The sequence below is a fragment of the Plasmodium sp. gorilla clade G2 genome, assembly GCF_900097015.1.
Source record: "Plasmodium sp. gorilla clade G2 genome assembly, chromosome: 14".
Taxonomy (NCBI): Eukaryota; Apicomplexa; class Aconoidasida; order Haemosporida; family Plasmodiidae; genus Plasmodium; species Plasmodium adleri (nom. inval.).
The window spans coordinates 100,001-127,500 of NC_041706.1; the positions used below are offsets into that span (position 1 = coordinate 100,001).

At 17.9% G+C, this 27,500-nt stretch overlaps 11 protein-coding genes and 1 pseudogene across 11 annotated transcripts in view, besides 1 other annotated feature; 6 read left to right on the plus strand and 6 right to left on the minus strand.

The window, feature by feature from the left end:
- Nucleotides 1–1,013, minus strand: part of PADL01_1403000 (conserved Plasmodium protein, unknown function) — a gene marked incomplete at both ends in the record, with an annotated part of 1,973 nt that extends 960 nt beyond the window's left edge. The window contains 5 exons of the mRNA XM_028684299.1: nucleotides 1–32; nucleotides 136–262; nucleotides 365–488; nucleotides 644–801; nucleotides 993–1,013. The exon at nucleotides 1–32 is cut by the window's left edge and continues 26 nt beyond it. Of these exons, the coding sequence (XP_028540391.1) occupies nucleotides 1–32; nucleotides 136–262; nucleotides 365–488; nucleotides 644–801; nucleotides 993–1,013 (462 nt within the window). The remainder of the gene's footprint in view (nucleotides 33–135; nucleotides 263–364; nucleotides 489–643; nucleotides 802–992) is intronic.
- Nucleotides 1,014–1,408: 395 nt separating this feature from the next.
- Nucleotides 1,409–2,059, plus strand: PADL01_1403100 (annotated as a pseudogene).
- Nucleotides 1,409–2,059: a sequence feature (selenoprotein).
- A 410-nt stretch (nucleotides 2,060–2,469) lies between these two features.
- PADL01_1403300 (translocation associated membrane protein, putative) lies at nucleotides 2,470–3,742 on the minus strand (the record flags this gene model as incomplete). The annotated part of the gene is made up of 3 exons (XM_028684300.1): nucleotides 2,470–2,555; nucleotides 2,645–2,708; nucleotides 2,813–3,742. The coding sequence occupies 3 exons, from the start codon at nucleotides 3,740–3,742 to the stop codon at nucleotides 2,470–2,472; spliced, it is 1,080 nt and encodes a 359-aa protein (XP_028540392.1).
- A 1,280-nt stretch (nucleotides 3,743–5,022) lies between these two features.
- On the minus strand, nucleotides 5,023–9,901 carry PADL01_1403400 (nuclear formin-like protein; the record flags this gene model as incomplete). The annotated part of the gene is made up of 2 exons (XM_028684301.1): nucleotides 5,023–9,648; nucleotides 9,875–9,901. The coding sequence occupies 2 exons, from the start codon at nucleotides 9,899–9,901 to the stop codon at nucleotides 5,023–5,025; spliced, it is 4,653 nt and encodes a 1,550-aa protein (XP_028540393.1).
- Nucleotides 9,902–10,658: 757 nt separating this feature from the next.
- PADL01_1403500 (serine/threonine protein phosphatase CPPED1, putative) lies at nucleotides 10,659–11,555 on the minus strand (the record flags this gene model as incomplete). The annotated part of the gene is made up of 1 exon (XM_028684302.1): nucleotides 10,659–11,555. One exon carries the CDS (start codon nucleotides 11,553–11,555, stop codon nucleotides 10,659–10,661), a length of 897 nt encoding a protein of 298 aa, XP_028540394.1.
- An 856-nt stretch (nucleotides 11,556–12,411) lies between these two features.
- On the plus strand, nucleotides 12,412–13,051 carry PADL01_1403600 (DNA-directed RNA polymerase II subunit RPB4, putative; the record flags this gene model as incomplete). The annotated part of the gene is made up of 2 exons (XM_028684304.1): nucleotides 12,412–12,836; nucleotides 12,979–13,051. 2 exons carry the CDS (start codon nucleotides 12,412–12,414, stop codon nucleotides 13,049–13,051), a joined length of 498 nt encoding a protein of 165 aa, XP_028540395.1.
- Nucleotides 13,052–13,769: 718 nt separating this feature from the next.
- On the minus strand, nucleotides 13,770–14,305 carry PADL01_1403700 (cytochrome c, putative; the record flags this gene model as incomplete). Its single annotated transcript, XM_028684305.1, has 2 exons — nucleotides 13,770–14,014; nucleotides 14,203–14,305. 2 exons carry the CDS (start codon nucleotides 14,303–14,305, stop codon nucleotides 13,770–13,772), a joined length of 348 nt encoding a protein of 115 aa, XP_028540396.1.
- Nucleotides 14,306–16,472: 2,167 nt separating this feature from the next.
- Nucleotides 16,473–16,913, plus strand: PADL01_1403800 (conserved Plasmodium protein, unknown function; the record flags this gene model as incomplete). Its single annotated transcript, XM_028684306.1, has 2 exons — nucleotides 16,473–16,709; nucleotides 16,815–16,913. The coding sequence occupies 2 exons, from the start codon at nucleotides 16,473–16,475 to the stop codon at nucleotides 16,911–16,913; spliced, it is 336 nt and encodes a 111-aa protein (XP_028540397.1).
- Nucleotides 16,914–18,595: 1,682 nt separating this feature from the next.
- Nucleotides 18,596–19,192, plus strand: PADL01_1403900 (secreted ookinete adhesive protein; the record flags this gene model as incomplete). The annotated part of the gene is made up of 1 exon (XM_028684307.1): nucleotides 18,596–19,192. The coding sequence occupies one exon, from the start codon at nucleotides 18,596–18,598 to the stop codon at nucleotides 19,190–19,192; it is 597 nt and encodes a 198-aa protein (XP_028540398.1).
- Nucleotides 19,193–20,320: 1,128 nt separating this feature from the next.
- On the plus strand, nucleotides 20,321–20,866 carry PADL01_1404000 (mitochondrial ribosomal protein L16 precursor, putative; the record flags this gene model as incomplete). Its single annotated transcript, XM_028684308.1, has 1 exon — nucleotides 20,321–20,866. One exon carries the CDS (start codon nucleotides 20,321–20,323, stop codon nucleotides 20,864–20,866), a length of 546 nt encoding a protein of 181 aa, XP_028540399.1.
- A 791-nt stretch (nucleotides 20,867–21,657) lies between these two features.
- Nucleotides 21,658–22,986, plus strand: PADL01_1404100 (rRNA biogenesis protein RRP5, putative; the record flags this gene model as incomplete). Its single annotated transcript, XM_028684309.1, has 1 exon — nucleotides 21,658–22,986. The coding sequence occupies one exon, from the start codon at nucleotides 21,658–21,660 to the stop codon at nucleotides 22,984–22,986; it is 1,329 nt and encodes a 442-aa protein (XP_028540400.1).
- A 275-nt stretch (nucleotides 22,987–23,261) lies between these two features.
- Nucleotides 23,262–27,340, minus strand: PADL01_1404200 (adenylyl cyclase alpha; the record flags this gene model as incomplete). The annotated part of the gene is made up of 17 exons (XM_028684310.1): nucleotides 23,262–23,525; nucleotides 23,625–23,696; nucleotides 23,821–23,886; nucleotides 24,015–24,101; nucleotides 24,194–24,448; nucleotides 24,575–24,832; nucleotides 24,951–25,102; nucleotides 25,264–25,340; nucleotides 25,594–25,680; nucleotides 25,779–25,870; nucleotides 26,007–26,131; nucleotides 26,209–26,296; nucleotides 26,425–26,565; nucleotides 26,722–26,779; nucleotides 26,903–26,961; nucleotides 27,105–27,203; nucleotides 27,311–27,340. 17 exons carry the CDS (start codon nucleotides 27,338–27,340, stop codon nucleotides 23,262–23,264), a joined length of 2,010 nt encoding a protein of 669 aa, XP_028540401.1.
- Nucleotides 27,341–27,500: the final 160 nt, after the last annotated feature.

Sequence of the window (27,500 nt, forward strand, 5' to 3'; positions counted from 1 at the left end):
ATATTCAATAATTATCTGTCGTATTATTTCATCTATTCAAAAAAAAAAAATATGTAAATTCTATTTATTTTATATATCTCTCATATAATTCATAAAATAATCATATATAAATATATATATATATATATATATAACCTAATAATTCAAAAATTATATTCTCGACGTAAAAAAAGTTTAATTTATCTATATTGTTATTTTCTATATTTTTAAGAACAGCTTGAATTAATTCCAGATCACTCAAATTGGTATCTTCCGATATGAGCTTTAAGCAAACAGATGGACAAAAAAAATAAAATATAAAAATACATATATATATATATTTTTTTTTTTTGTTTACACCCCCATTTTGCATAATTATAAATACCTCAATTAACGTCTTGTCATTTTTTTTTAAAACTTTTATTGGAAATAACAAGGATAAATTGAAGAAATCATATAAATGAAAACTTTTTTGAATTTTCAAAAATATATCTTCATTATAATTATTTCTATAAATAAATCAGAATAAATAATAATTTATTATAAATCTATATAATGCTATCATAAGAACACAGAACACTAATCGATTTTAGACAAACCCAAGGAAAATATATATATATTTATATATATATATATATTTTTTTTTTTCTTTTTTTTTTTATACTGTTCATCTAATATCAAATCTCTAATTACATTTATATTATCGTCTAAATTACAATTTTTTATTGACGATTTTTCGAAATGTTTTTTATATTCATTCATCACTTTTAGCATATACGATTTTAATTCCTTGCTTATGGCAAAAGGATTAGCATATTTCAGCTATATTTGTATAAATTAAAAAAAAAAAAAAAAAAAAAAAAAAAAAAAAATATACATATATATATTAAAAACTTGGTTCAATGGGAAAATAAGAAAATTTCTAACATTTTTTTTTTTTTTTTTTTTTTTTTATACTACCAAGAAAAAATATTACACACTATATAATATATATTTTATTTTTTTTTTTTTACTATTTTGTGATTTTTTTCCATCATTTATAAATATAAATATATTATGTATATGATGTATACATATTTATATATTACTTTTTTTTAAAAAAAAAATATTTTTATTTAAATAATATTTTTCAACTCGACAGAAATTTTATCATAAAATAAAAAAAAATTTAAATTTACATTTTAATTTATTTTTTTATAAAAAATAAAAAATATATAACACAATTGTCAAAATATATATATATAATATATATATAAATTTATGTCATATAATCATTTATTTTTTTTTTAGGATAACAAAAATTCCTTAATTGAAATATAATTACCCACACAATGTTAATATTTGTCTAATATATATAATATATATATATATATATATATATATTTACTTTTATATATTATATATTTTTCTATAAATATAAAACAGAAAAATGGATGACAGAAAGGAAAAGAAAAATAATGCAGATTATGAAATATTTTTAAGAGATAGAAAATTAAAATATGAAAAAATAAGGGAAAGAAATGCATCACATAATAAATTTATATTACCCATAATTAATTTTATAAAGGGTATTATTAATTTTATCAAAACAGTTATTAATATAGTAAGTCAAAAAAAAAAAAAAAAAGGAAAAATTAAAAGCATAATAAATGATTATATATTTATATGTATATAATATATATCAAACCATCCTATATATATGTCTAATTATATATATATGTGTAACATATATGTATATATGTTTATTTTTTTTTTTTTTTTTTTTTTTTTTTCCCCAGCTAGCTATTTTTTTTAAAACCCTACTTGGACAATCAAATATTTCTAAGGTTAAATTAAAATATTAAAACTTTATTATGAAATTTTATGTTTTCTATGTTTATATTATTTCAAAAAAGAAAAAAGAAATAATATAAACATAATATTATATACATATATATATATATTTTTTTAGAGTTCCAATGGAAAGAATAATGATGGTGATGATGGTTTTTTTAAAAAGAAAAAAACAGGAGGTTTACCAAAAAGTAGAATTATGGAATTAAAAAATTTAGGTACCTGCTTGGGAAGTACCTGAGGTTAAATGATTTTCTCATATATAAATATATATATGTATATAATATATATATATAATATATATATATAATATATATATTTTTTTTCTTTTAAATGAATATACTCATAAATGATTTGCTAATTTGAAAATACAGAAAAATAAATGTATAAATTAGTAATGAGAAATGATGTTATATTTATTTATATAATTTTTAATTTTTTTTGTTTTTTATAAATATATATATATATAATTATAAAAAAAACATTACAATTCAAAAAAAAAATTATAATAAAATAATAAAATATATATGGATAGATAGACACATTTTTATAAATATGATGAATTATAAAAAGTTATTATATATATATATATATATATATATATATATATATATATATATGTTTTAATTTTATTTTTTTTCGGAATAATATTATATACTAATCTTCCTTTTTGATACTTTCCATTGTGGATGTACTGTCATCCTCATTATCACTTCGAATGTCCGTAATTTTTTCATTCTTCACTATAAAAATATAATAAAACAAAAAAAAAAAAAAATAATAAAACAATATGTATGATCATCTTATAAATGATTTGTTTTTCTTCTCTTACTTGTCTTGATTATAAAGAGGCGACTCATTTTTAAAATGAGGAAAAACCAATACACATGCATACCCTTTATCATAAAAATGAAAATAAAAATAAATATATTTATATATATGTATGTATATATTTATTTATTCATTTATCCATTTGTATATCCTTTTACTTATTTCTTACCATGAGGGTCCACAAAAATATAAGAAGGATCAACCCTCCAGGAACGTCCTTGTGAGATGATATAAAACCATCGGTATATGTCCTTATAATTTTTGTATTACTTAAAGGTAGAACTATATAATAGAAATATAAGAATATTCTAAAGAAGAAATAATATAAAACGAAGAGTATATAAAAAAATGTAAGAAACATCCTATTTTTTAAATTGGTATAATTTAATAATTTGGAAAGATATAGAACGATATCAACAATATCATGAATAAATAATATTAATAATCCGACTCTCCAAAAATTTAATACATGTGAATATGTTAATAAGATAATTGTAGATAAATGATGTAATACAAATACATAATAATCTTTTCTTCTTCTTTCATAATTTAAATAAAAGAGACAAGAAAACCAATAAGATATTTGTAATATATAAAAATAATATACATAATTATTTATATACATAAAAGGCCATCCTCTTTTATTCTCATTATATTCTTCTTCTGTAACTAAGAAAAACCATTTACCTGTACGTTCTTTGAAACACATCTTTATCCAACCATTTTTATTATTTAAATATCCAGACATAAGAAATAATAAAATAAAATTATATGTAAAAGAAAAACTATGCCATAGAGCAAACCAAAAATTCTCTTTCCATTTATATAAAGATCCACTTTTTGATAAATCATATTTTTTATTCACTCTGTCTAATAATGAATTTCTAGATAATCTATACAATATACTATTCTTCCTTATAATCTCTTTTTGAACACCTGATACGAATAATCGTAATAACGTTATCAATACAAAAAAAACAAAAAAAAGTATTACATCCCATCTGCTCAATTTAGGGTTAATCAAATATTGTTCAATGTATCCTTTATTCTTAGCACTCAGAAAATATTCTTCTAAAGTATGCAAATATTTCTTATCCATTTAAGGTCCCCAAAAAAAAAATAAAAATAAAAAAAAAAATAAGAACAAAAAAAAAAAAAATAAGAAACACAAATGGATAAATTAATATATAAATATAAAAATATATGTATATATACATATATATAATGTGATATATTGTTTTATTTTTATTTTTAAGTCAACAATATTAAAAAAATCACTTTTATTATGATAATATATGAAAATAACTTGCGTCTTTCTAATATTCTTATATATATAATATATATGTGTAACTGTTCAGAGTCCAATTAACAAGAACAATATAAAAAAAAAAAAAAAAAAAAAAAAAAAAAAGCTATGCATAAAATTACAATATAGATATATATAGAACAAATTATGTAAAACATAAGATATAATTATATGATCATAAATGCTTTGCCTTATTTAACAAAATATAAAGTAAAAATGTTCAAACCACAAAAAAAAAAAAATATATATTATCTTCACATATATACATATTATTTATTTCATCTTTATATTTATATAATTATGGTATCCTTCTTTTTTTTTTTTTTTTTTTAATTTATATATGTAGATATAAATTTTGTAAAGAATACATATAGAATATTTATATAAACTTCAAATACTTTCAACAATACTTTAAAATTTTTAAGTGTATTAATTTTATTATATTTTTCTTATGTTTTATTAATTGCAAAATATATATATATATCATATCATGTATGATGGTGAATATGAATAAATTTATGTATTTCTTCTTTTCAAGTATAACACAAAAAAAAAAAAAAAAAAAAAAAAAAAAAAAAAAAATGTTGCAATATATATATATATATATATATATATATATATATATATATAGGACCCTATAATAATAACAAACTAATAAATATAATATAATCACATTTATGTTGTAACTATTTAATTATTGCAATATATTTCTTTTATTTTCATAAAAAATTTTTGTACTCCCTTACAATATTTAAAAATAAATAAATAAGATACGTACACACATATATAAAATAAGCATATATATTTATATGGAATATACAAAAAAAAAAAAAAAAAAAAAAAAAAAAAAAAAAAAAATATATATATATATATAATACATGATAATATTTATGTACACATTTTTAATTATATAAAATATATTCATATATATATATTTCCATGTTAATGTAGTACCTTTATTGATATATGGTAAAAATAAAAAATATATATTAAATTATATAGAAATTGATCACATATATTTTACATTTTTTACAACATAAATATATATATATATATATATATTTTTCTTTTTTTTAATCAGATAATTCAAATTCTACGTCAGAAAAATTTCCAGAATTTGTTAGTTTACAAATTTCTTTAGCTTCATTATGTTCTGCACTTTTTCTTTTTAATAAACATGCATAATCTATTGTATTCGTCAATGATTTTTTTTTTTTTCTTTCAGCATTATATATAGGTTGTTCATATATTTTATCATTTGTATATATATCATAATTATTTCTTAAGTTGTTATGTTCAATATTTGAAGATGATATATTCATATTTATATTTGATGTATCATAAAAGGTATCATTGGATGTATTTTTTAAGTTGTCATTTAGATTTTGTTTTTTTAAAATATCTATATACTTATTATAATTTTCAAAAAAGAGAACGAAATTTACAAAGAAATCTTGTATGGATTTATTTTGTTTATTATCTTCATTTGTATAATTAAAAAGAGGAAAAAAAGGTTTGATGTCATTAAACCAGAATATAATAACTAAATATTGCTTAATCATAAGTACTATATTCCATATGATATATAAAATTTTATTATAATTTTTTTGTACGAATTTTTTTACAATTTCTAAAAATTTATCATGTACATAATATTTAGATGAATTATCATATATATTATTTTCTTTTATATTATTTTTTAAGTTATGAATACAACATGAATCTATAAATTCTTCTGTATCGATTTCATTTTTTATTTCTAAATATGTGTTAATAAAATCTATACATTTATCATATAAATCTTTTATATAAAATGTACTTATTTTTTTTAAAAAATATAATTCTTTATCTGTAAAAATTTCTCCTGTATGTTTAGCAAGTATTAACATTATACATCTTTCTTTTGATATTCTTCCATTTTCTGAATATCCATATAATTTTTTTAATTTCTCAACTACCATATTCCATTCAAACCATTCATATCTTTTCGGTTTATTAAAACAGTTACATATATATAATATATTACAAAATAATTGTTTTAATAATAAATGCTTATTTAATATTAATTCAATACTACGTAATTTATTTCTTATATTTTTTAAAAGATCTTCATAAACAAAATCAAAACTTTCAATTAATAATAAATATCCAAATCTTTTATGTACATTTTTTATTCTGCATATAAATAGACAAAATTTTTCGTCTTCATAAATTTCGTTGTGGTCATAATTTTTGTCGTGTTCATAAATTTCCTTTTCTTCTTCTTCCTTTTCATTATTATTATATTTTTTATTTTTTTCTTCTTTACCTTCAAAAGGGAATGATAAATTATTTATATGATCATCAAAGAAATGCATATCATTATCAAATTTGCAGAATGGACTTAAATCATTTTCATCATTATTATGATTATTATTATATTTATTATTTATTATTCTACCTCTTTCTACACTTTCATTCATATTATCATCCTCCTCTATTATCATCAACCTGTCAACTATTTCATCACATTTGTTCTCTCCTAACAGAATTTTTAATTTATTTAAGGTTTCTTGCCATAAAACATAATTTTTACTATTCTCTTCTGGAATAGTATGAAGAAATTTTTCTAAACATGAAGAATCACATGTACATAATATTATAGATGTAATAATTTTTTTTAAATTTTTATATTCATTTTGTCTTTTTAATGAACATAACATAATTATAACTGCCTGACTAAAATATCCCATACTACTTAACCTTTTATTAATTATTTTATTTTTTTTTTTTTTTTTGTTTTTTTCTAAAATTAATTCTTTATCTTCACCATAATTCAAATCTAATATATTCCCCCTCATATTATTTATAATATCTTCATTTTTGTTTTTATTTTTCTCTTTTTTTGTAAACCATATTTCAAGATTTTTATCATTCATTAAAGATTTAGTGGGTTCATATGATTCATTTATACAATAAAATATGGATATACCTACTAATTTTATTATTTCATTTTTTATTTCATTAGATGATTTAAATTCTATAATATTATCCAGCGTATTCTTAATATTATTATAATTATCATCATTTTTATCATCTCTTTCAAAATCCTTTCGATAATATAAAAATGTTTTCTTTTCACTTTCTAGTATATCACTATATTTTATTATATCCTTTATATGTTCTTCACTATATATATAATTATCCTCCATATCTTTATAAGGACACACACCATTATTTATCGTGTCATCTATATCAATCATATTTAGAGTAATATATCGTACATCCACATTTATATCTAAATTCAAATGACATCTATTATTAACTTCACTCTTTCTTTCTCCAGATTTTAATAATATATTTTTTTTAAGACAAGATGGAAAAGGCACATTTTTAATATTACGTGGTTTATTACATAATATGTTTAATGATTCCACATTTTCATTTATTTCTTCTTTTTCTTCCTTTTTTACTTTTTTTTTAATTTCATCATTTATATTGAATATTATATTTTTATATTTTAAACTTACGTCATCATTAGTATCTTTTATTATCACTTTATTGGTAGCTACCTCATCTAATTGTAATTTATTATCATCATTACATTCTACATTGTTTTTATTATTTTGAAAAGAGTTATTTTCACATGTATATTTAATGGGCATATAACTATTATTACAATTTATTTTATTAATATCAACTATATTATTATTATGGATATTTATATTATTATTAATATTATTCATATTTATATTATTATTATTATCCATATTTATAATATCATTATTCTCCACATTTATATTATTATTATCCTTTTCTCTTACAAATAAATCTTCATCTTGTTCATTAGATTCACATACATTTCTTTTATTTCCATTTGAATAAGAAGATATATCATTATCTTCTATATTTACATTTTTATTTATTGTAATACAACTCTTTTTATCATCCCTTTTTTTATTATTTATGTTTGATATAATACATTTTTCTTCTTTAATAAATAATTCTTTTTTTATATTATCTCCCTTATATACTGAATAGATATATTTATTTGTATCTACCTCCTCATTTATTTTTTCACATTTTGTTTTATCACACTGTATATTAATTCCTTCTAATGTATTATCTTCATTTTTTAATTCAGATATATTACCACCTGTATATGTATTAATAAATTCACAGTCTTTCTCATCATATTCAATTAAATTTTTAATATGATCTAACGTTATTGGTATACAAAATTTTGAATAATCATATAAAATAGATACATTTTTAGAAATATCATTATTTATAGATATTTTATTCATTTCTTTATTAATTATATTATTATTATTATTATTATTGTTGTTGTTCAATTTGTTATATTTATTTTTTTCATCACAATTATTATCCTCATCATATTCTTTATTTTTATTTGCTCTTTTATTTTCTTCCTTCTCATTTTCATTTGTTTTCCTCTTCTTGCTGTTATATATAATAGTATTGCTTTTATTATATATACTGTCTTGAGATATATTTTTATTTACATATACGCTATTATTTGAAACATTAAATGATTTCCCTTTTTTTATATATAAACTATTTTGTATATATGAATTGGTTACAGTTTTATTACTACCTGTATCATTCATTTTTTTTTCTTTATTTATAGTCCCTGTGTTTTTATATGTAGACAATAGGGATATATTATTATCATAAGGGTTTTTATAATTATGACTATTATTATAAATATTACCACTATTATTAATATTGTTTGTGTTTGTATTTGTGTTTGTATTTGTGTTTGTATTTGTGATTGTGTTTTTCTTTGCTCCTATATATATACTTCTATTCATATTGTTTAATAATTTATTATTGCTGCCTATATATGTACTTTTATGTATATCCATTTTTTTCTCAACAACTTTTTTATTTATACCACCTACAGACATTTTATTGAATATATTATTATTATTATTTATATTATTATTATATACACTTTTTTTATTTAAATTTTCAATATTTCTGTTCTGTGTTATTTTAAAACTTTTATCAATACTTATAACACTCTTATTTGGAATATATTTTGAACCTGAAACATTTTTCATATTATTATTATTTTGTTTAGAATATATTGATTGTTTTAAGATATTTCTATTTTTTATAACATGTTGATTTCCATATCTGGATGAATGAATTTTCATATCTCTCTTCTTTTCTATTTCTTCAGTCCTCCTCACTTTTTGTTCTTCGATATTTTCTTTATTTTCATAATATTGAATACATCCTTCTGCATCTTCTTTATATGCACTGAAATCTAGAGAACCCAAATCGATATAATTTGATTTATTCTTTTCATTTATATCTACAATACATGATACATTATTATTAATCATATGATTATTATCTTTAATATGTAAGACAGATTCCTCCTTCATAACAAACAATTCATTTTCATTTTTTATATTATAATCTTTTATATAATTATTAGACACTATATTATTATCCTTTTCAATGTGTAATTTTTTTCTTATCTCTATTTCATCTTCAAGTATACATTCTTCACATTGTCTTTTTTTATTATAAATATCACTTAATTCTTTATCATCAAAAAGATTACTATTCCTTTTGACAAGATCTTCATAATTATTTATGACATCGATTGCTTTAAAATAAGCGTATCTATATTTATTTAGAAGTTCCAGAAGCTTATCATTAATCTTTTGAAATTTATAAATATACTACAAAAAAGGAAAAGATAAAACGAAAAAAGATTGGCATAGGAAATAAAAGAGTAAGATATAAATGTATATGGAGAGCAAAATATAATAAATAAAATAATAAATTTACATATGAACAAAGTATAAAAAACTGGACAACATGATCTTTAATATATACATATATATATATATATATATATATATATATATTTTATTATTTTTATTATTTTTTTTTTTGAATTACTACTTTGTTTAGTAGCGTATCAGGAGCCATGTTCAAAGAAATACTTGACGAAAGTTATAATACATAAATATATTTTTTATGTATATATAATTTTTTTTTTTTTTTAGATGATTGTTAAAATAAGTTCATCTAAATAAATATATATATATATTATTATATATATATATTTATATGTGTGTCTTAATCCTTGAATTATCAAATAATTTACATATTTATAAAATATATACACATATATAATGTTTTAATTATATAATTTTTCCTAATTTAAAGTCATATAATTATTTCTTTATAAATAAAAAAAAAAAATAAATTCATATTTTTAAGAGTGAATAATTTACACCTACATTTTTTTTTTCCATTAAACTCAATCATACTCACACACGGAATTTATTTAATGTATGTATAAATATATATTATTTTTTAGAGGGTTAAAAAAAAAAAAAAAAAAAAAAAAATATATATATATATATATATATTAATATATTATATATATATTTATTTATTTATATATTATTTTGAAAAAATCCCCGAGTGAACATTGGCCCATATTTTAAATGATATATATTGAAATATAACTGGATTTTATATAAATAAAATATAGAAAAATATATATATATATATATATATATATATAACATGTTGAAAAGGAATAAGAACATTTGCATATATAAATTAAATATAATCATAAGAAAAAATATAAAAACATACATACATATATACATATATACATATATACATACATATATTTATATATTTATATATATATATTATATGTTTGTCCTTCCTTTTAAACTTTGATATAGTTGGGAACGTATTCAAAAGGATAATATTTATAATCCACTTGATCATCTGTCACTTGAACTATAAAAATACCAGATTTATCATCCTTTGCCTGCATACCAACAGCTGATATAGTAATTTGCTTTGTATATTGATCAATATCATTTTCTCTATTAGCATGTAGATGAGCACAAAAGACATGAGTAATTTTATATTTCTTTATTAATTCATATATAAAAAGTCTTGATTCTTTCTTTAAATGGAATTCATTTTTTTCAGAATAATGATGAAATTTATCTCCATAAATTAAACCGATATTTTCTCCTTCATATATATCATCATACATTAATGCATGATGTAGAAGTAAAAATTTATGTTTAACATTTAATGCATGTAATTTTTCTAATGTTTTTTCTAACCACTTCAATTGTTCTTCTTTCATATCTTTAACATGTGTTTCATCATATAATATGGGAGAATTCAAAACAACAAATGCACAATTATTATATATAAAACTATAATAACTATCACCCCATTGTTCTTCAAAATATTTCATTCCTTCCATAGATGGCACATTACCAACATCATGATTACCACAGAATACATATAAATCAATATCTTTATCTAATAATTTAAAATCATTCTTTAAATCAGTTATCTGATTTGTTTGTATAGGATCAAGTGGAAACTTATTTGTTAAATCACCTAATACTACCACAAATGGAGGTTTCAATTTATTCGTTTTCTCAATTGCACTCTTTAATAATTCCCTTTCTTCATACCATCCATGATTTCCTCTTATCATACCATATTGTATATCACCATATAATACAAAAAAAAAGGGCTCAAACTTATTCGCACTCACATTCTTCCCTTCATGATTCTCCACTTTGATTAAAACCATATTGTAAAAAAAAAGAAAAAAAAAAAATATATATATATAATATATATATTATATAGTATATATTTTATGTTATAATATCGGCAAAAAAAATTATATCAAAAATAAACATAAATCAATGTTAAAACAAGCTAAATAAAAATATATACATAATTGTTTTTAAACCTTTATATGTATTATTCAAATTGAAAAAATGAATTGAGAAAAAAAAAAAAAAAAAAAAAAAAAAAAAAAAAAAAATTTTTATATATTCTTTATTATTGAGATGTATAAAAAATTATATATGTTAAAAGGAAAAATTAAAAAAAAAAAAAAAAAAATATAAATATATATATATATATATATATAAATTATACATATAATACATTTATTCCCTTATGTTGGTCCCACTTTAATTATATGAATGTCGTAAAATAATATGTACAATTTAATACATATATTATATTATATATATATAATATATATGTAAGGAAATTTTTTATCCCTTGTAGAAGGTAAGGTAATAATACAAAATATATATTATTCTTTACAAATAAAATGAAAGAACAGAAATAATATATATATATATTAAACATTTGAATGATTTAAAAAAAAAAAAAAAAAGTACAAATCATAAAAATGATATATATTTTTTTAAAATATTTATATTTATGTGTACATATGAAATAATTATTTATCAAAAAAAATAAAATAATAAAATAAATAAATAAATATAAAACAGAAGATCAACTTGTTTGTGATTAATTCTTATAATAATACATATATATAATATATATATATATATATATATATATTTTTTTTTTCTATCGTCCCTTCGAGTTGTGCTTATAAAAAGTATGGATTAAAAATAATAAAGAAAATGAAAGTATTAGGAAAGGATGAATTTATAACAAAATTTGAAACTTTCTTAGTTATAAAAAAAGAATTAGAATACTCTAGAAATATTGATAAACATTTATATAATAAATATTTAATAAATAAAGATGATAATTTTAAAGAAATATATGAAAAGTATTTTATGAAATTGATATCAGATAAAATATTATATAAAAGTATAAACAAATATATTATGGATACATGTCCACATGTAATACCCAAAAATATATATAATAAAAATGATAATGAATCTAAAGATATTATAAAACATATTTCAAATAAAATTGTACAATTTTTTAAAAATATTGATATATATGATTTTGATAAAAAAGAAAAAATACAAATGATTGATATTCATTGTATAAATATAGTTGACCTTTATGTAATTATGAACTACGCCGACAAAAAGTAACCATCTTTAAACCACAACAAAGGATATATATATATAATAAAATATATATTTTATATTGTAATATATACATGTTTTTCTTTATATTATTATTATATTATTTTTTATATTATTTCCTATTTTTTTTTTTTTTTCCGACAGATGTGAAGAACATAAAATCGAGCAGATCCTAAACATGCTAAAAGATGTACACATAACAAATAATGATTCATAATATATATATATATATATATATATATATATATATATATTTAATATATTCTTAGACATGTCATAAATTAATAAATATTTATATATCCTTCTACAATTTATTTTTTTTCTTTTCCTACTTTTTTAATATAATAATATATAAATATATAAATTTATTTTATTTGACCATATATATATATATATATATATATATTTTTTTTTGTGGTTATATATATTGATGTGAATATATGAACTATATTTTGTTTTCCTTAATTCTCAGAAAATATTTTTTTACATTTTTCCTTTTAAATATCTTAAAATAAAGTTTTAAAAAATAAACGAATATATAAATTAATAAATGAATAAATAAATAAAAATATAAATATATATATATATATATATATATATATATATATATGTGTGTGTGGTATTTTTCCCATTATATTATTAAAAAAGAATACAAAAAAATATTTCTTGTAATTCTTCTTATATATTATATTCGTGGTCATATTCTTCGGAATAAATATTTTTATATATGTCCACATTTACAGATATAATTTAATATACACTGTATTACAAACATAAAAATATATATATATGCCAAGATCATTTATTATAATAATATAACATCTCTTTGATATATATATATATATATGGGTGGACTTAAATTTTAATGTGTAAAAATATATTTTTTTTTTTTTTCTTTTTTCATTAAGTTTTATTTATTTATCTACTTATTTTAATTATTCTGAAGAAGCCTTCTTCAAATATTCGATTAAATCTGCTCTTTCCTTTTCTTTCTTAATACCAGCGAAAATCATTTTAGTACCCGGAATATACAATTTAGGGTTTAACAAATATTCAAATAAATGTTTATCTGACCATATAATACCTGAATTTTTATTAGCATCTGAATAAGGAAAATCGGAGTCTCCTGATTTTCTTCCATAAAATCCGTGCAAGTTAGGGCCTTGCTTCACAGCACCACCTATACAAAAAATTTTAAAAAAAATAAAAATATAAAAAAAATATAATCTTTAGAAACTTATATATCTATGCACACAATAAAAGTCAGATAAAATAAATATACATTAATATAAATTTACACATAAATATATAAATATATATATATTTATTTATATATAATATTCTTTAAGTCTATATTATTAATCATACCCTTATTTATTGTATGACACTGAGCACATTTTGCTTTAAAAAGCTTAGCGCCTTTTTTATAGTCACCTTCAGGAACTTGTACTTGTGGTTCAGGCCTTGACATTTTTCTATATATTCTTTTATAAAATATATAATTTTTTTTCTTTTTATAAATGATAAATATACAAATATTTATTTATATATATATATATATATATAATATGTAGTACTTTCCCCTCAAATAATAACATTTAAAATAAAAAATATTATATATATATATATATATATATATAATTTTCAAAGAGTGACCATATTATTATTCATAGAATATATTAAAAAAAAAAATTTTCACAGGGTGGAAAATATTTCATATATAAATAATATATATATATATATATATATATATATTATGTTTTATATATTTTAATATGTTGTGAAAAAAAAAAAATTTAATTCCACTTATTTTATTTTATTTTAAGAGGATTATGAAAAAATAAAATAAAATAAAAATGTTTCTTAATTACATTATTATATATCATATATTATAATGTAATTTATTTTTTCTTTTCTTCCAAGTGTTATGATTTAATATATCAATACTGATAATAGTTAACAGTATAATATATACTTTTATGAGTTCTCATAAATATATCTATATATATATATATATATATATAATAAAATATAACATGCACTATATAATGTTCAGAAAAATAAATAAATAACACATAATAAATATAATATTTTGGAATTCCTTAAAAATTTTTTATAAAATATTATAAAAATATAGATATATTTATTTATTTAAAAGCCATATTTAAATATTTTATAAAATTTTATTTATATAGGAAAACACATAATATATCAAAGTTTTCTTATACTTAAGAATAGATGAAATATTATTTTCCTCACCTCAAAAAAAAAAAAAAAAAAAAAAAAAAAAAAATTATACATACATATATATATATATAATATATAATAAATATATTTTTATATGTGTGTCATATTATTTTATGTCGTAAAAATTAATCCGCTTTAAATTTATTTCGTTTCATGGTTTCTATAACCTCACAGTTTTTATGACGTTACATAAGAGAAGCTTATTCATATTTTGTACATAAGAAAATTAAAAATTTTAAAATAAAGCCCCTTTAACAAAAATATATATATATATATATATATATATATATATATATATTATAATGTCTATATATGTATTTAAAAATGAGAGAATAAAAAACATAATAAAATATTTCTTTTAAATATGAGTAATATCTTCAATTTTAAATCTCAAATAAATAAGAATAATAATTAACAGAATGAATTTATTACACAACATTTCAAGGTTTGATCTTTTTCCCTATGTCAAATATCGAGTATTAATATATCAAAAAAAATATTTATATAATAATTTTTTTGTATAATATATATATATATATATATTTATTTATATATATTTTCCTCTAAGACATTATTATTTTTTTAATAATTCAAGGTGGTATATTCAAGTACATATATTTTCGATTATACGATCGTCTTTTAATAAGAAAAGAAATAATTATATTTCCTATTTTCCGTTTTGCTCTTTCGCTTTTTTTTTTTTTTTTTTTTTTTTTTTTTTTTTTTTTTGTGTATTTTCACTTTATGTCTTAATATAATTGAAAAAAAAAAAAAAATAAAAATATAACATTAAAAAATATATAAAGAAAACATATATATATCTCTTATTTTATATTTATTTTTATAAATCGATGATCTCAAATAGGACATACTGAAATTATTATATATATATATATTTATGTCTTTTGATAATTTTTTTCTCGCACACAAATATTTTGATAATAATGAATATAATATAAAAATTATTTTTCCAAAAATAAAATCAAAAAGAAAAAATAGTAATATATAAATATTATATATATAAATAATTGTTTTATCTGTATTTTTTTATTATAAATATCTATATAAATATAAAAAGTGCATACATATATATATTATATACATATATATATCTTTACCGTATTATAAATTCCTACTAATTAAAAAAATAACATAAATAACACCGAAAAAGTAAAACGAAATAAATTTTTAAAAGAATATGAAATTAATACTATAAAAAATTATTTATTTCTCATTTAAATTAAAATATATACTTTTATTTAATTGTACCTAGGGAAAAAAAGTTAGATGAAAATATCAAAATTAATAAAATGGATAACTTTTAAAAAATATAATAAAATAAAAATAATATATAAAAATATATATATAATTATATATATAGGACTATTAAAATGGCGAATAGTTCAGACAATAAACCTGAAGCAACTGTAACGATGAATGAAAACGGTGCAACCAAAAATGACAAGGAAAATGATAAAAATGAAAATAAAACAACAGATCTAAATGAAAAAAATAAAACTCATACTGTTAATACTAATGTAAATCATTTATCAAGTGAGTATGAAAAAAAATACGTACAAGAATCTTACAGTTTTACATTTGACAAAAGCTTATTTGCAGCACCAAAGGTAAACAAATATAATAATACAATATAATATAATATTATATAGTATATATATATATTTATATATATATATATATATTTATTTATTTATTTTTTTTTTTTTTTTTAGTTTCATCCATATTTCATGATGAAAAATTATACGGTTCATTATATGGACCCTATAATTAAAAAGGCAAAAGCTAAAAAGTACACATGTTGTTGTAATTAGGAGGATGTGTATATATTACAAAAAATATTGTAAAAATAAAAATGACAGAAAAAATTACATTATATAAAACTATTTATCTTGGAATATTATCTTATACATTATATATTTGTATTATTATATAAAAATTTTTTTGTTAAGTAGAAAAAATAAAACATTGTAAAATATGGTTCATTTTTCTTATGTATCATTTATTTATAAATAAATATATATAAAACAAAATTATAAATATAGTATTATATATATATATGTATTTTTTAAAAAAATAAGTTTTTAACCATGTACAATAATATATGTAGATTGATTTATGATCAAAACAATACTGAGGACGTATATTATATATACATAAGTATATTTTTTAATATATGTCTTTTTCTTTTTTAAATATATTAGTTATTATTATATTTAATGTTTATTATATATATATATATTTTCTATTTATGGAACATTATTTAAAAACAGTGTGTTAAAGTTTTATAGTTTTAATAAAATTAGTGCATTTATCAATTCTATAGTATAGCACAAAAAAAGAAAAAAAAAAAAAAAAAAAATTATAACAGTTATAATATTTTTTACATAAATGGGTATATATATATATATATATATATATATATATATATATATATATATATATATGTTTACATTTATATATTTACATAATTATAAATTGTGATATTTTCCAATTTCTATATTATCAAACACAATATTTATGTTCTATTTTAATTAAAATATTCAATGTACTGTTTTTGTAAAATAACATATAAAATAATTATAAGAATATTAGCTATATATTTATATATAGTATAAATATATTTATTTAATGAAACAATAAAAATACTGTCCGATTATTATATATATATATATATATATATATATATATATATAAATTTTTTTTTTTTTTTTTTTTTTTTTTTTTTTTTTTTTTTTTTGGCTAGCACATACGTATTTAAAATGGTTGTACATAAATAAAAATCATATTATCCTCAAAATATATCCTCGTTTCCATTATTAAAAAAAATTAAATTAAATTATATTAAAATAAAATAAAATAAATTTGATTCATTTTTATGTTATATTCCTCATTATATTGTATACTATTATGAATTAATAAACGTCTACATGATATATGCATCAAAAATGAATAGATCATAGGATTAATCCATAACATATATTTGGATACCCAAAAAAAAAATAAAATAAAATAATATAATATAATATAATTTAATACATATAGCTTTAAAAAAAAAAAAAAAAATACATATGGCTATTTAAAAAAAAAAAAAAAAAAAAAAAAAAGATTATATATAGCTATTTATATAAAAGTAACAACCAAAAAATTTTCTAAAAAAAAATTGTCTTTTTTTAATTTTCTTAATTATTAATAGATTTTTTTGACAAATATCAAATATTTTTACAATTAATAATATATTTTAATTTTTATTTTAATAAGTTTTTATTTTTATTATTTTTTAATATTCATAAATAATATAACATCAATTCTACTTATTGAGAAATATTCATTTTTTCCCTTTTCTTTATCTTTTTATTTTTTTTATAAAAGTGAACAATTACATAAATATAATTTTGAATATTTTCTTTTCCTTTCTTTAATTTCATCCTTTTTTTTTTTTTTTGTTTTTTCTTATATTAATTTTTACTATAATAAAATATACTTATATATAAAGATGAAAAAATCTACATGTTTCTTTCTTTTAACACTCCTTCTTACGTTAGCATATGGTAAAGGGGTAAGAAACAAATCCGAAAATAGGACTTCATACGTTCATTACCACAATAATAGTAATATAAAGAACTATTCAGCCGTAGATATATTTTCACCTAAAAAAACTGGAAAGGAATGCATTAAATGTCTCCCAGACAATTTTTGTGAATGCGAATGTAGTTGTAAAAATAAAACAGGTTTTTCAATGAAATATAGACATGCAAGTAAGGGATCTAAGAGATATCGTAAAAAAATGACAAAGACATCTTCTCGTTCCAGACAATGTAATGACTTGCCACTTGAAAAATCAGAACAAGGAACTGAACCGGAATTGGAACCTGAAGTTGAACCAGAAGTCGAACCTGAAGTAGAACCAGAAGTTGAACCAGAAGTCGAACCAGAAGTCGAACCAGAAGTCGAACCCGAAGTAGAACCAGAGGTTGACCCCGAAACCGACGAAGGAACAGGATCAGAAAATAAAATAACCGAATGCTATTCCTCCTGCAAAAGTGTTACAGGAGTCCAAACAGAAGAATGTAGTTGTTCTTGCTCATGTTAAGTTATAATATATAATAAAAAAAAAAGAAAGCAAGAAAATCGTTAATATAAATAAATGAATCTAATCAGAATTTTTAATTTGTACAAAAGAATAATTGATATATAAATATTTTTATTTGGATGAATATAGTAAATATCATTTTTTTTAAAAATTAATAGTTCATACATATTATATCTTGCTTGTTTATTTTTAAGAAAAAAGAAATAATTCATTTATTCTGTTTATATATACATATATATATATATATATATATATATATATATATATATATTAAATATGTTATTCCGTCAAATATGTACTTCTTATCACAAATAAACAAATTTAAACATATTCTAATATTTTGTTTTCATTCTTTGTTTTTACACTATATATATATGTATGTATGTATGTATACTTTTTTTTTTTTGTTACATAATTTTTATTTTTATATATATACAATATTTACCAATGTACTAACACCACGAATGTTTATAAATAACACATAACATGAAAAACATTTTAAGTTAATTGTTGAATATTTTAACAATCATGACATACACATAAAAGATATAGCAACAAAAAAAAAAAAATATATATATATATATATATATATTTTAATATATATATGAATAAATGTTAGAATATATTATATGTGTGTAGTATTTAAAATAATATATATATATATATATATATATATATATATATATTTAATACTATAAATTATAATTTTAAAATATGAAAAGATTTACAAAGCAGGAGAAACCATAGGAAGATTATTAATAATGTTAAATATATATTTATCAAAAAAATAAAAAATAAGTAAAATGGAAATTTATAAAATATAATTATTTATATAATTACATCATTATTAATAAGATTCATATATATTAAATTTTATCTTATTATCTCCTAGTGCGCATAAAAAAAAAAAAAAAAAAAAAAAAGATATTAAATTAAATTATTTATCAATACATATATGAATAATACATATAATAATTTTCATATATATATATTTTATTGTGTATATGTATTTTTTATTTTATTAAAATAATTCATTATAATAAAACAAACATATATATATAATATATATATATGATAAGTATAATATATATTTAATATGTGTATGTTTAAAAAAGGAAATAAATTAAGATGCCTCCGATAATTTATAAAAGTCCTCTACCTGTTCGATTAAAAGCGCCAAAAGGTAGAATAACACCTTTGAATGGACCAGATATAAAAATTGGGAAATCATTAATAGCTGCTTGTCCAAAAAGAATAAGAGGAGAAAAATTAGCTGAAATGAAACAAACAATAAGAAAATATTTAGGAAAGAAAAAAGAATATTTTATTGATGTTCATGCAACTTATAGTGTAACAAAAAAACCTGATGGAACAAAAATGGGACAAGGTAAAGGTATTATTGATCATTTTGTAGCTAGAGTACCATCAGGAAAAACTATTTTTTCTATACCTACCATAAGTCCATTCAATACATTAGGGTTTGATGACCCTGTATATAGAGTATTAAAAAAAGCAGCAGCAAAAGTAGCTATACCTTGTGTATTTAGAACACAAAATAATTTATTCAGAGTTCATAATATTAAATATATATCACAACAAAAAGTAAAAAACGACCAACTCAAACATTTTAATCAATTTAAATCAAAATTGTTTCAAAAAAAAGAGGAAGATTAAAAGGGCTATTCACAAAATATTTTTATATTCAAAAATATATATATATATATATATATATATATATATATATTTGTATTTATTTATTTATTCATTTTATTTATAACATTATATTTCATTCTCAGAAAAAATATACATATGGTATATTCAAAATATCATATATTTCAATAATATAAAAATAATTACCTTAATTAAAATATATCATTTTTATAAAGTTATTATAAAATGAAGAAATAATCAAAACCTATTTTTTTGTTTCATATTTTTATATATAAAATCTCATAACAATAACAAAAAAGAAGATATTTGCAATTATATACGTGAATATAAAATATATACTATATATATAATATATATATAAATTTTTTTAGTATTAAAATTGTATTATACAATTATATATTTTTATAATATGTATATTAATTTATTTATTTACAACACTCTTTTAATTAATAAAAAAAAAAAAAAAAAAAAAAAAAAAAAAATAAAAAAGAATTATTTTATATCATTATTATATACATAATTTATTTATTACATTAAGAAATAAGAAAAAAAATAAAAGAATATAGAAAAAAATATAAATATATTTAAAGATGTTCCTTTTATTTGAATAAATAAACCTTTCCAAAAAAAAGTAATTTTTTATTTTTTTTCTATTTTTACAGAAGATAAAAAATAAAATCAACATGTATTAAATTAATAAATAAAATATATTTTTTATTAATATAAATAAATAAATAAATAAATATATATATATATATATATATATATTGTTGTTGATATACAAACTATACAGAATGGTTGAACAAAAAGAAGATAGTTATATAACAAATAAGAAGGAAGATGAAAATAAAACCAACAAAAAAATCATCCATATTAAAGATGAACAAATAAATAAAAAAAAGAAAAAAAAGAAAGAAAAGAAAAAAACGGAGGGGAAATCTGTAACTAAAGAAATAAATGAAACGAGCAATTTAAGTTTGTATTCAAATATATATGAAGAGAAAAAACACAAAAAAAATAAAAATAAAAAGGAAAAGGAAAATGACAAATTGGATAATATTAACGACAGCTCCAAAAAAAAGAATAAAAAAAAGAAGGATACAAAATTAACAAATAATGATGAAATGAATGATGACGATATTATAAGTGATCATGAAGATGATATTATATATGACCATGATGATATTATAAGTGATCATGATGACCACATTATAGATGATAATAATAATACACAATTAAAAAATAATGATAGTATTATTAATATTAATAATAATAATAAAGTAACACCATTCGATTATGAAAGACTAATAGCCTCGGAAAAAAATAAGAGCGCTATATGGATCAGTTATATCGCTTTTTATTTAGAACAAAATAATTTAGAAGAAGCTAGAAAAATTGCAGAAAGAGCATTAAAAACTATTGATATTCATGAAATTGATGAAAAGCTAAATATATATTTATGTTATATAAATATGGAATGTTTATATGGTGATAAATTAGATGATATTTTTAAAAGAGCATTATTATGTAATAATGAAAAATCAATTTATTTACATACAATTAATATATTAAAAAAAAATAAAAAATTAATACAATTAAAAGAATTATGTGAAGAAGCAATTAAAAAATTTAAATATTCTAAAAAAATATGGTCATGTTATTTACAAATATTACATAATACATTTAAAGATGAAGAATATGCACATAATATTTTATTAAAATCTTTACATTCCTTACCTAAAAAAAAACATCTAAGTATGATAATTAATGCTGCACGTTTTGAATATAAATATTCAAATAAAGAAAGAGGAAAAACATATTTCGAAAAATTAATTCAAGAATATCCTAAAAGGTCAGACCTCTGGTTTACTTATCTAGATATACATATCAATTCATTAACAAAAAATGAAAATAAAGAAAAAATCAAATTAAATTTAAAAGAACTACAATTTATTAGAAATATATTTGAAAGGTTTTTGTCATATAAATTTAAACCAAGAGTTATGAAAATTATTTTTACAAAATGGCTTCTATTCGAAAAAAGTCAAGGAAATATGCACAGTCAAAAAACTGTTCAGGAGAAGGCCTATAATTATGTTGAGAGTTTAAACGCACTTGTATGAGTAATAGCAAAAATTAAATCAATAAAATTGTTATCAATGTGTAAATATATAAATATATATATATATATATATATATTAGTTGTCATAAAATTCATTTGTTATGTAAAATTCCCAATTGGTATTTATTTATATATTTTTTACGTACAACATTAAATATATATATATATATTTTTATTTTTTATTTTTTATTTCAATTTTTTTGTCTTTCAAAAAAAAATAATTAACTCAATACTTTTATTGGTATCAATATTTTATATATATATATAAAATAATTTTTATGACTTTTGTAAAAATTTTCTATATCCACACCAATCATTGGGTGCAAGAAAATTGTTCATACTCAAAAAGTTCCACAGCTGATTAACAATTTGATCTTCAAAAATATTATTTTTTTTTAAATATTCTAGTATATTTTTTGATACATTCCATTTCCCTATTAAATATGATTCAAGGGCAATTTTGAATTGCTCCAAATAATCTTTAGGATACTGTATCTTTATGAATTTTATGTCCTCATTTCTTGCATATTCTTCATAAAGCTAAAAATATAAAAGTTAAAGATTACATAAATAAAATATATATATATATTAATCTATTTATTTATATGTGTTATGTTTTAAATATATGTGTAGTCTTACATTATATGAAAGATTAAGAACTTCTTTTTTTCTTTTTTTTCGTTCGGCTTTCTTTTTTATATCATCAAATACCTGAACTTATTTTTAATGCATTTAAATGTTATATTAGTGTCTATATATACATATATATATATAAATATATATATATATATTAAAAATGGATAAAAAGAGACAATTTTATAATATCATATATAACCTTTAAAAGTTTTATGTCAAAATGGGGATTGGCGTCAAAATTTTCCATATTAACTTTCTTCGTAATCTAATATATATAAATATGATATTTCATATATATATATATATATATATATATATATATATATATATATATATATATATATGTGTGTTTATATGCATATTTATATACTCTTGCCTCCAAAAAAAATTAACCTTATTAAGACATATATCAAATGTATATAAACTTAATGGGTTCCTACATCCTTTAAGAGTAACCCTATCGATTTTTCTAAGAGAATTCTTAAATATATATACATATATAAACACACACACAAACATACATACATACATATATATATATATATATATATTTTAGTGACATAATATATTACTTTAAATTTTTCTGACATATTATCGTAGAAATCTCCTGATATAACAATATTGTTTTTATATATTTTAGAAATCTCTTGTAATCGACTAGCTATATTTACATTTTCTGATAAATATGATAAATCAATTTTGTAACTACTTCCTATTGCTCCTTCTATAGCCCATCCAAAATGAAGTCCAAAACTTAACTCCAAAATGTTATTTTTAATTAACTCATCCATATTTTCACTATTTAGAAATATATGTATTTTTTCCGACTTCAAAATGTAATATATATATATATATATGTGACAAAAAATAATAATATTTATTATCATATAGTAATATTTAATTTAATATACAAAATAGATATTATTTTAATCCTTTTTATATATTTTTTATACCTTTCTAAGTTTAATTAACGTTTGCACTGTTGATAGAAATGCCAAATCGCATATTCTATTTATATTTTCTTTTTCTGAATATTCATCATAATTATTATTTAGAGACTTAAAAATATTCATTTTTTTATTCGAAAATTCTTTTTTTTGATATTTCCAAACTAATAAAAATGCATCACCAATATTTTTGTTTATTGTTCCACCATAAAAATCACAACACTCGTGTATTATTTCAGCAATCAAATTTATGAAAATCATAATCTGTTAAATATATATATATATATATATATATATATATATATATATAGATATGTATGTATGTGTGTGTGTATTTATTCCCTTCATGTAGTATAACAAAAAATATGTTATATCCTTTTACCTTTTCTTTTAAAACTTCTGTTATTTCTGTAAAATTTCGTATGTCGCAAAATGAAAAAACAGAATAAACAATTTCACCATTGATCAATAAATTTACTCTTTCTTGTTCATTAATATTTTTTGAAATTATTTTAGCTCCTGCTTCACCAAAACCTATAAAATCATAAAAAAAAAAAAAAAGAAAAGAAAAGAAAAGAAAAGATAAAACATTATAATATATGATAAATAAGATATATATAAAAATAAAAATACATATATATATATATATATATATATATATATATATATATATATATATTTCCCCATTTTATAACCTAATAACATTAATGTTCCTAATTTCATTAAGTTTTCTTCCATTTTTAAAATTTCATAATTTTCTTTAATTCTTTTCCTAAAGGAAAACAAAAAATAAAATAAATAAATAAATATATATATATATATATATTTATGCCTAACATATTTGAAATATCTTTATTGTCTTATTTTTTCTTATATATTATTATATTTTTGTCTAATAGACATTTTCTATTGCAACTACACAACCATTAAAAATGTTTTTATTTAAAGTCAAAAAAAGGCACTATTTTTTTTTTTTTTTTTTTTTATCATTCCTTTCTTATAATATATATTGAATAACAATTCACCTCTTCAATTTTGTGTTTATTAGTATATTTTTCAACTCGTGATTTAATAATTCTTCTTGCATCTCCAAAGCTAGGGTCGGATTTGATCTACAAAAGAAAAAAAATATATATATATATATATATATTACTGTATACATAATAATATTCTATACACACGATATGCATAATTTTCTATATAAAAATACTTCATAAGTTTTAATTTTTTCAATATGCTTTCTATAGGAAATAATAAGACATTTAATTCGCACGTAAAATAGAACAATATTATAAAAGAAAACTATAAAGAAATAAAAAAATGAAAAGATGATTATATCATAATAAATTTATAATATATTATAAATACTACACACACATATACAAACATATACATATAAATATATATATATATATGTATAATTCCTTTCAAACTTTACTATTATAATAAATATTTTCAATATTATAATATTTTTAATAATTCTTTCTATATATCTCTTTATATTTATATAAAATATAAAATCTTTGGATTCATATATCTTTGTTTCAAAGTATCTCAATTCATCTATAAAAAATATATATATTTTTATATATCTTACATATATATATTAAAATACCTTATTTATATTTTTTAGTCTTTACTTAAGTTCTTAATTGTATGGTCCAAAATAATTTCTTCTTCGACATTTTGGCTAGCACTTGAAGGACTAACAAATTTTAATAGATTATTCTAAGTACATAAAAATATAATATATATATATATATATATATAACATATTCATATGTTTGCTTTTGTTATATATTTAGAATAGACCATATTTCATTATTTTTTTGTTGTATATATTTTCTTCTTTTTACATGTGATATGTTTGAGAAATCCCAAAGAAGGTAATTAATTCCTGATATATCTATTTCCTTCTTGCTAATAAAATTTTGCAATTTCCTTTTTGATTTAATACTTATTAAATATTCCTCATCTCTTTTATTTTTCTGAATAGTCTATAATATAAGGTTTAATATATGAATACATTTATTATATATACTTTTATATTTGTCATATGATATATATATATATATATATATATATATATATATATATATATATATATATATATATTATATATATGTATAATATTTTTTTTTTTTTTCATGTACACTATAAAAGTATAGAGCTTTTAAAAATTCCTTTTCATAAAATTCATCAAATATTATACTACAAAATTGGTTTAAAAAAAAATAAAGAAATAAAATATATAATCAAGTCATAAAAGAAGAATATAATATAAGTTATAAATAAATATGTGTCTATATTTTTTTTTTTTTTTTTTTTTGTAACAGATCCAAATTATAGATGAAATAATTCATTGGGTTTTTGCTTTCCTTGGAGATATATATCTATCCATAAACCAAAAAAGAAGAAAAAAAAAAAAAAAAAAAAAAAAAAAAATATTCAAAAATGATAAAATAAAATTAACTTATGTTGAACATATATGAAAATGTATGATTTTTTTTTTTTTTTTTTTTATTTAATTCCTTACTATTTCTATCATTATATAAGATAACATTATAAAAATTAAAGACATGAAATATCTTTTGATAAGAGCTAAATGCATTTTATTTGTAAACTTTAAACTTTCCTAAAAAAAATAAAATAAATTAAATTATATGTGAATGAATCTTTCTATATATGAACACATTTACATATATTCTTTAAAAAGTATATTTTTTTGTTTTTTATTTATACCTTCAATGGTCTATTCTTCATACTTTCCATTTTTTCAAACTGTAATAAATAAATAAATAAATAAATAAATATGTACATATATATATATATATATATATATTTACTATACTTATAAGTATATATTAATTTATTTGTTACATTCCACTCATTTCTGTGCTTGTATTTTTCTTTGGTGTGCTTTTTTATAAAA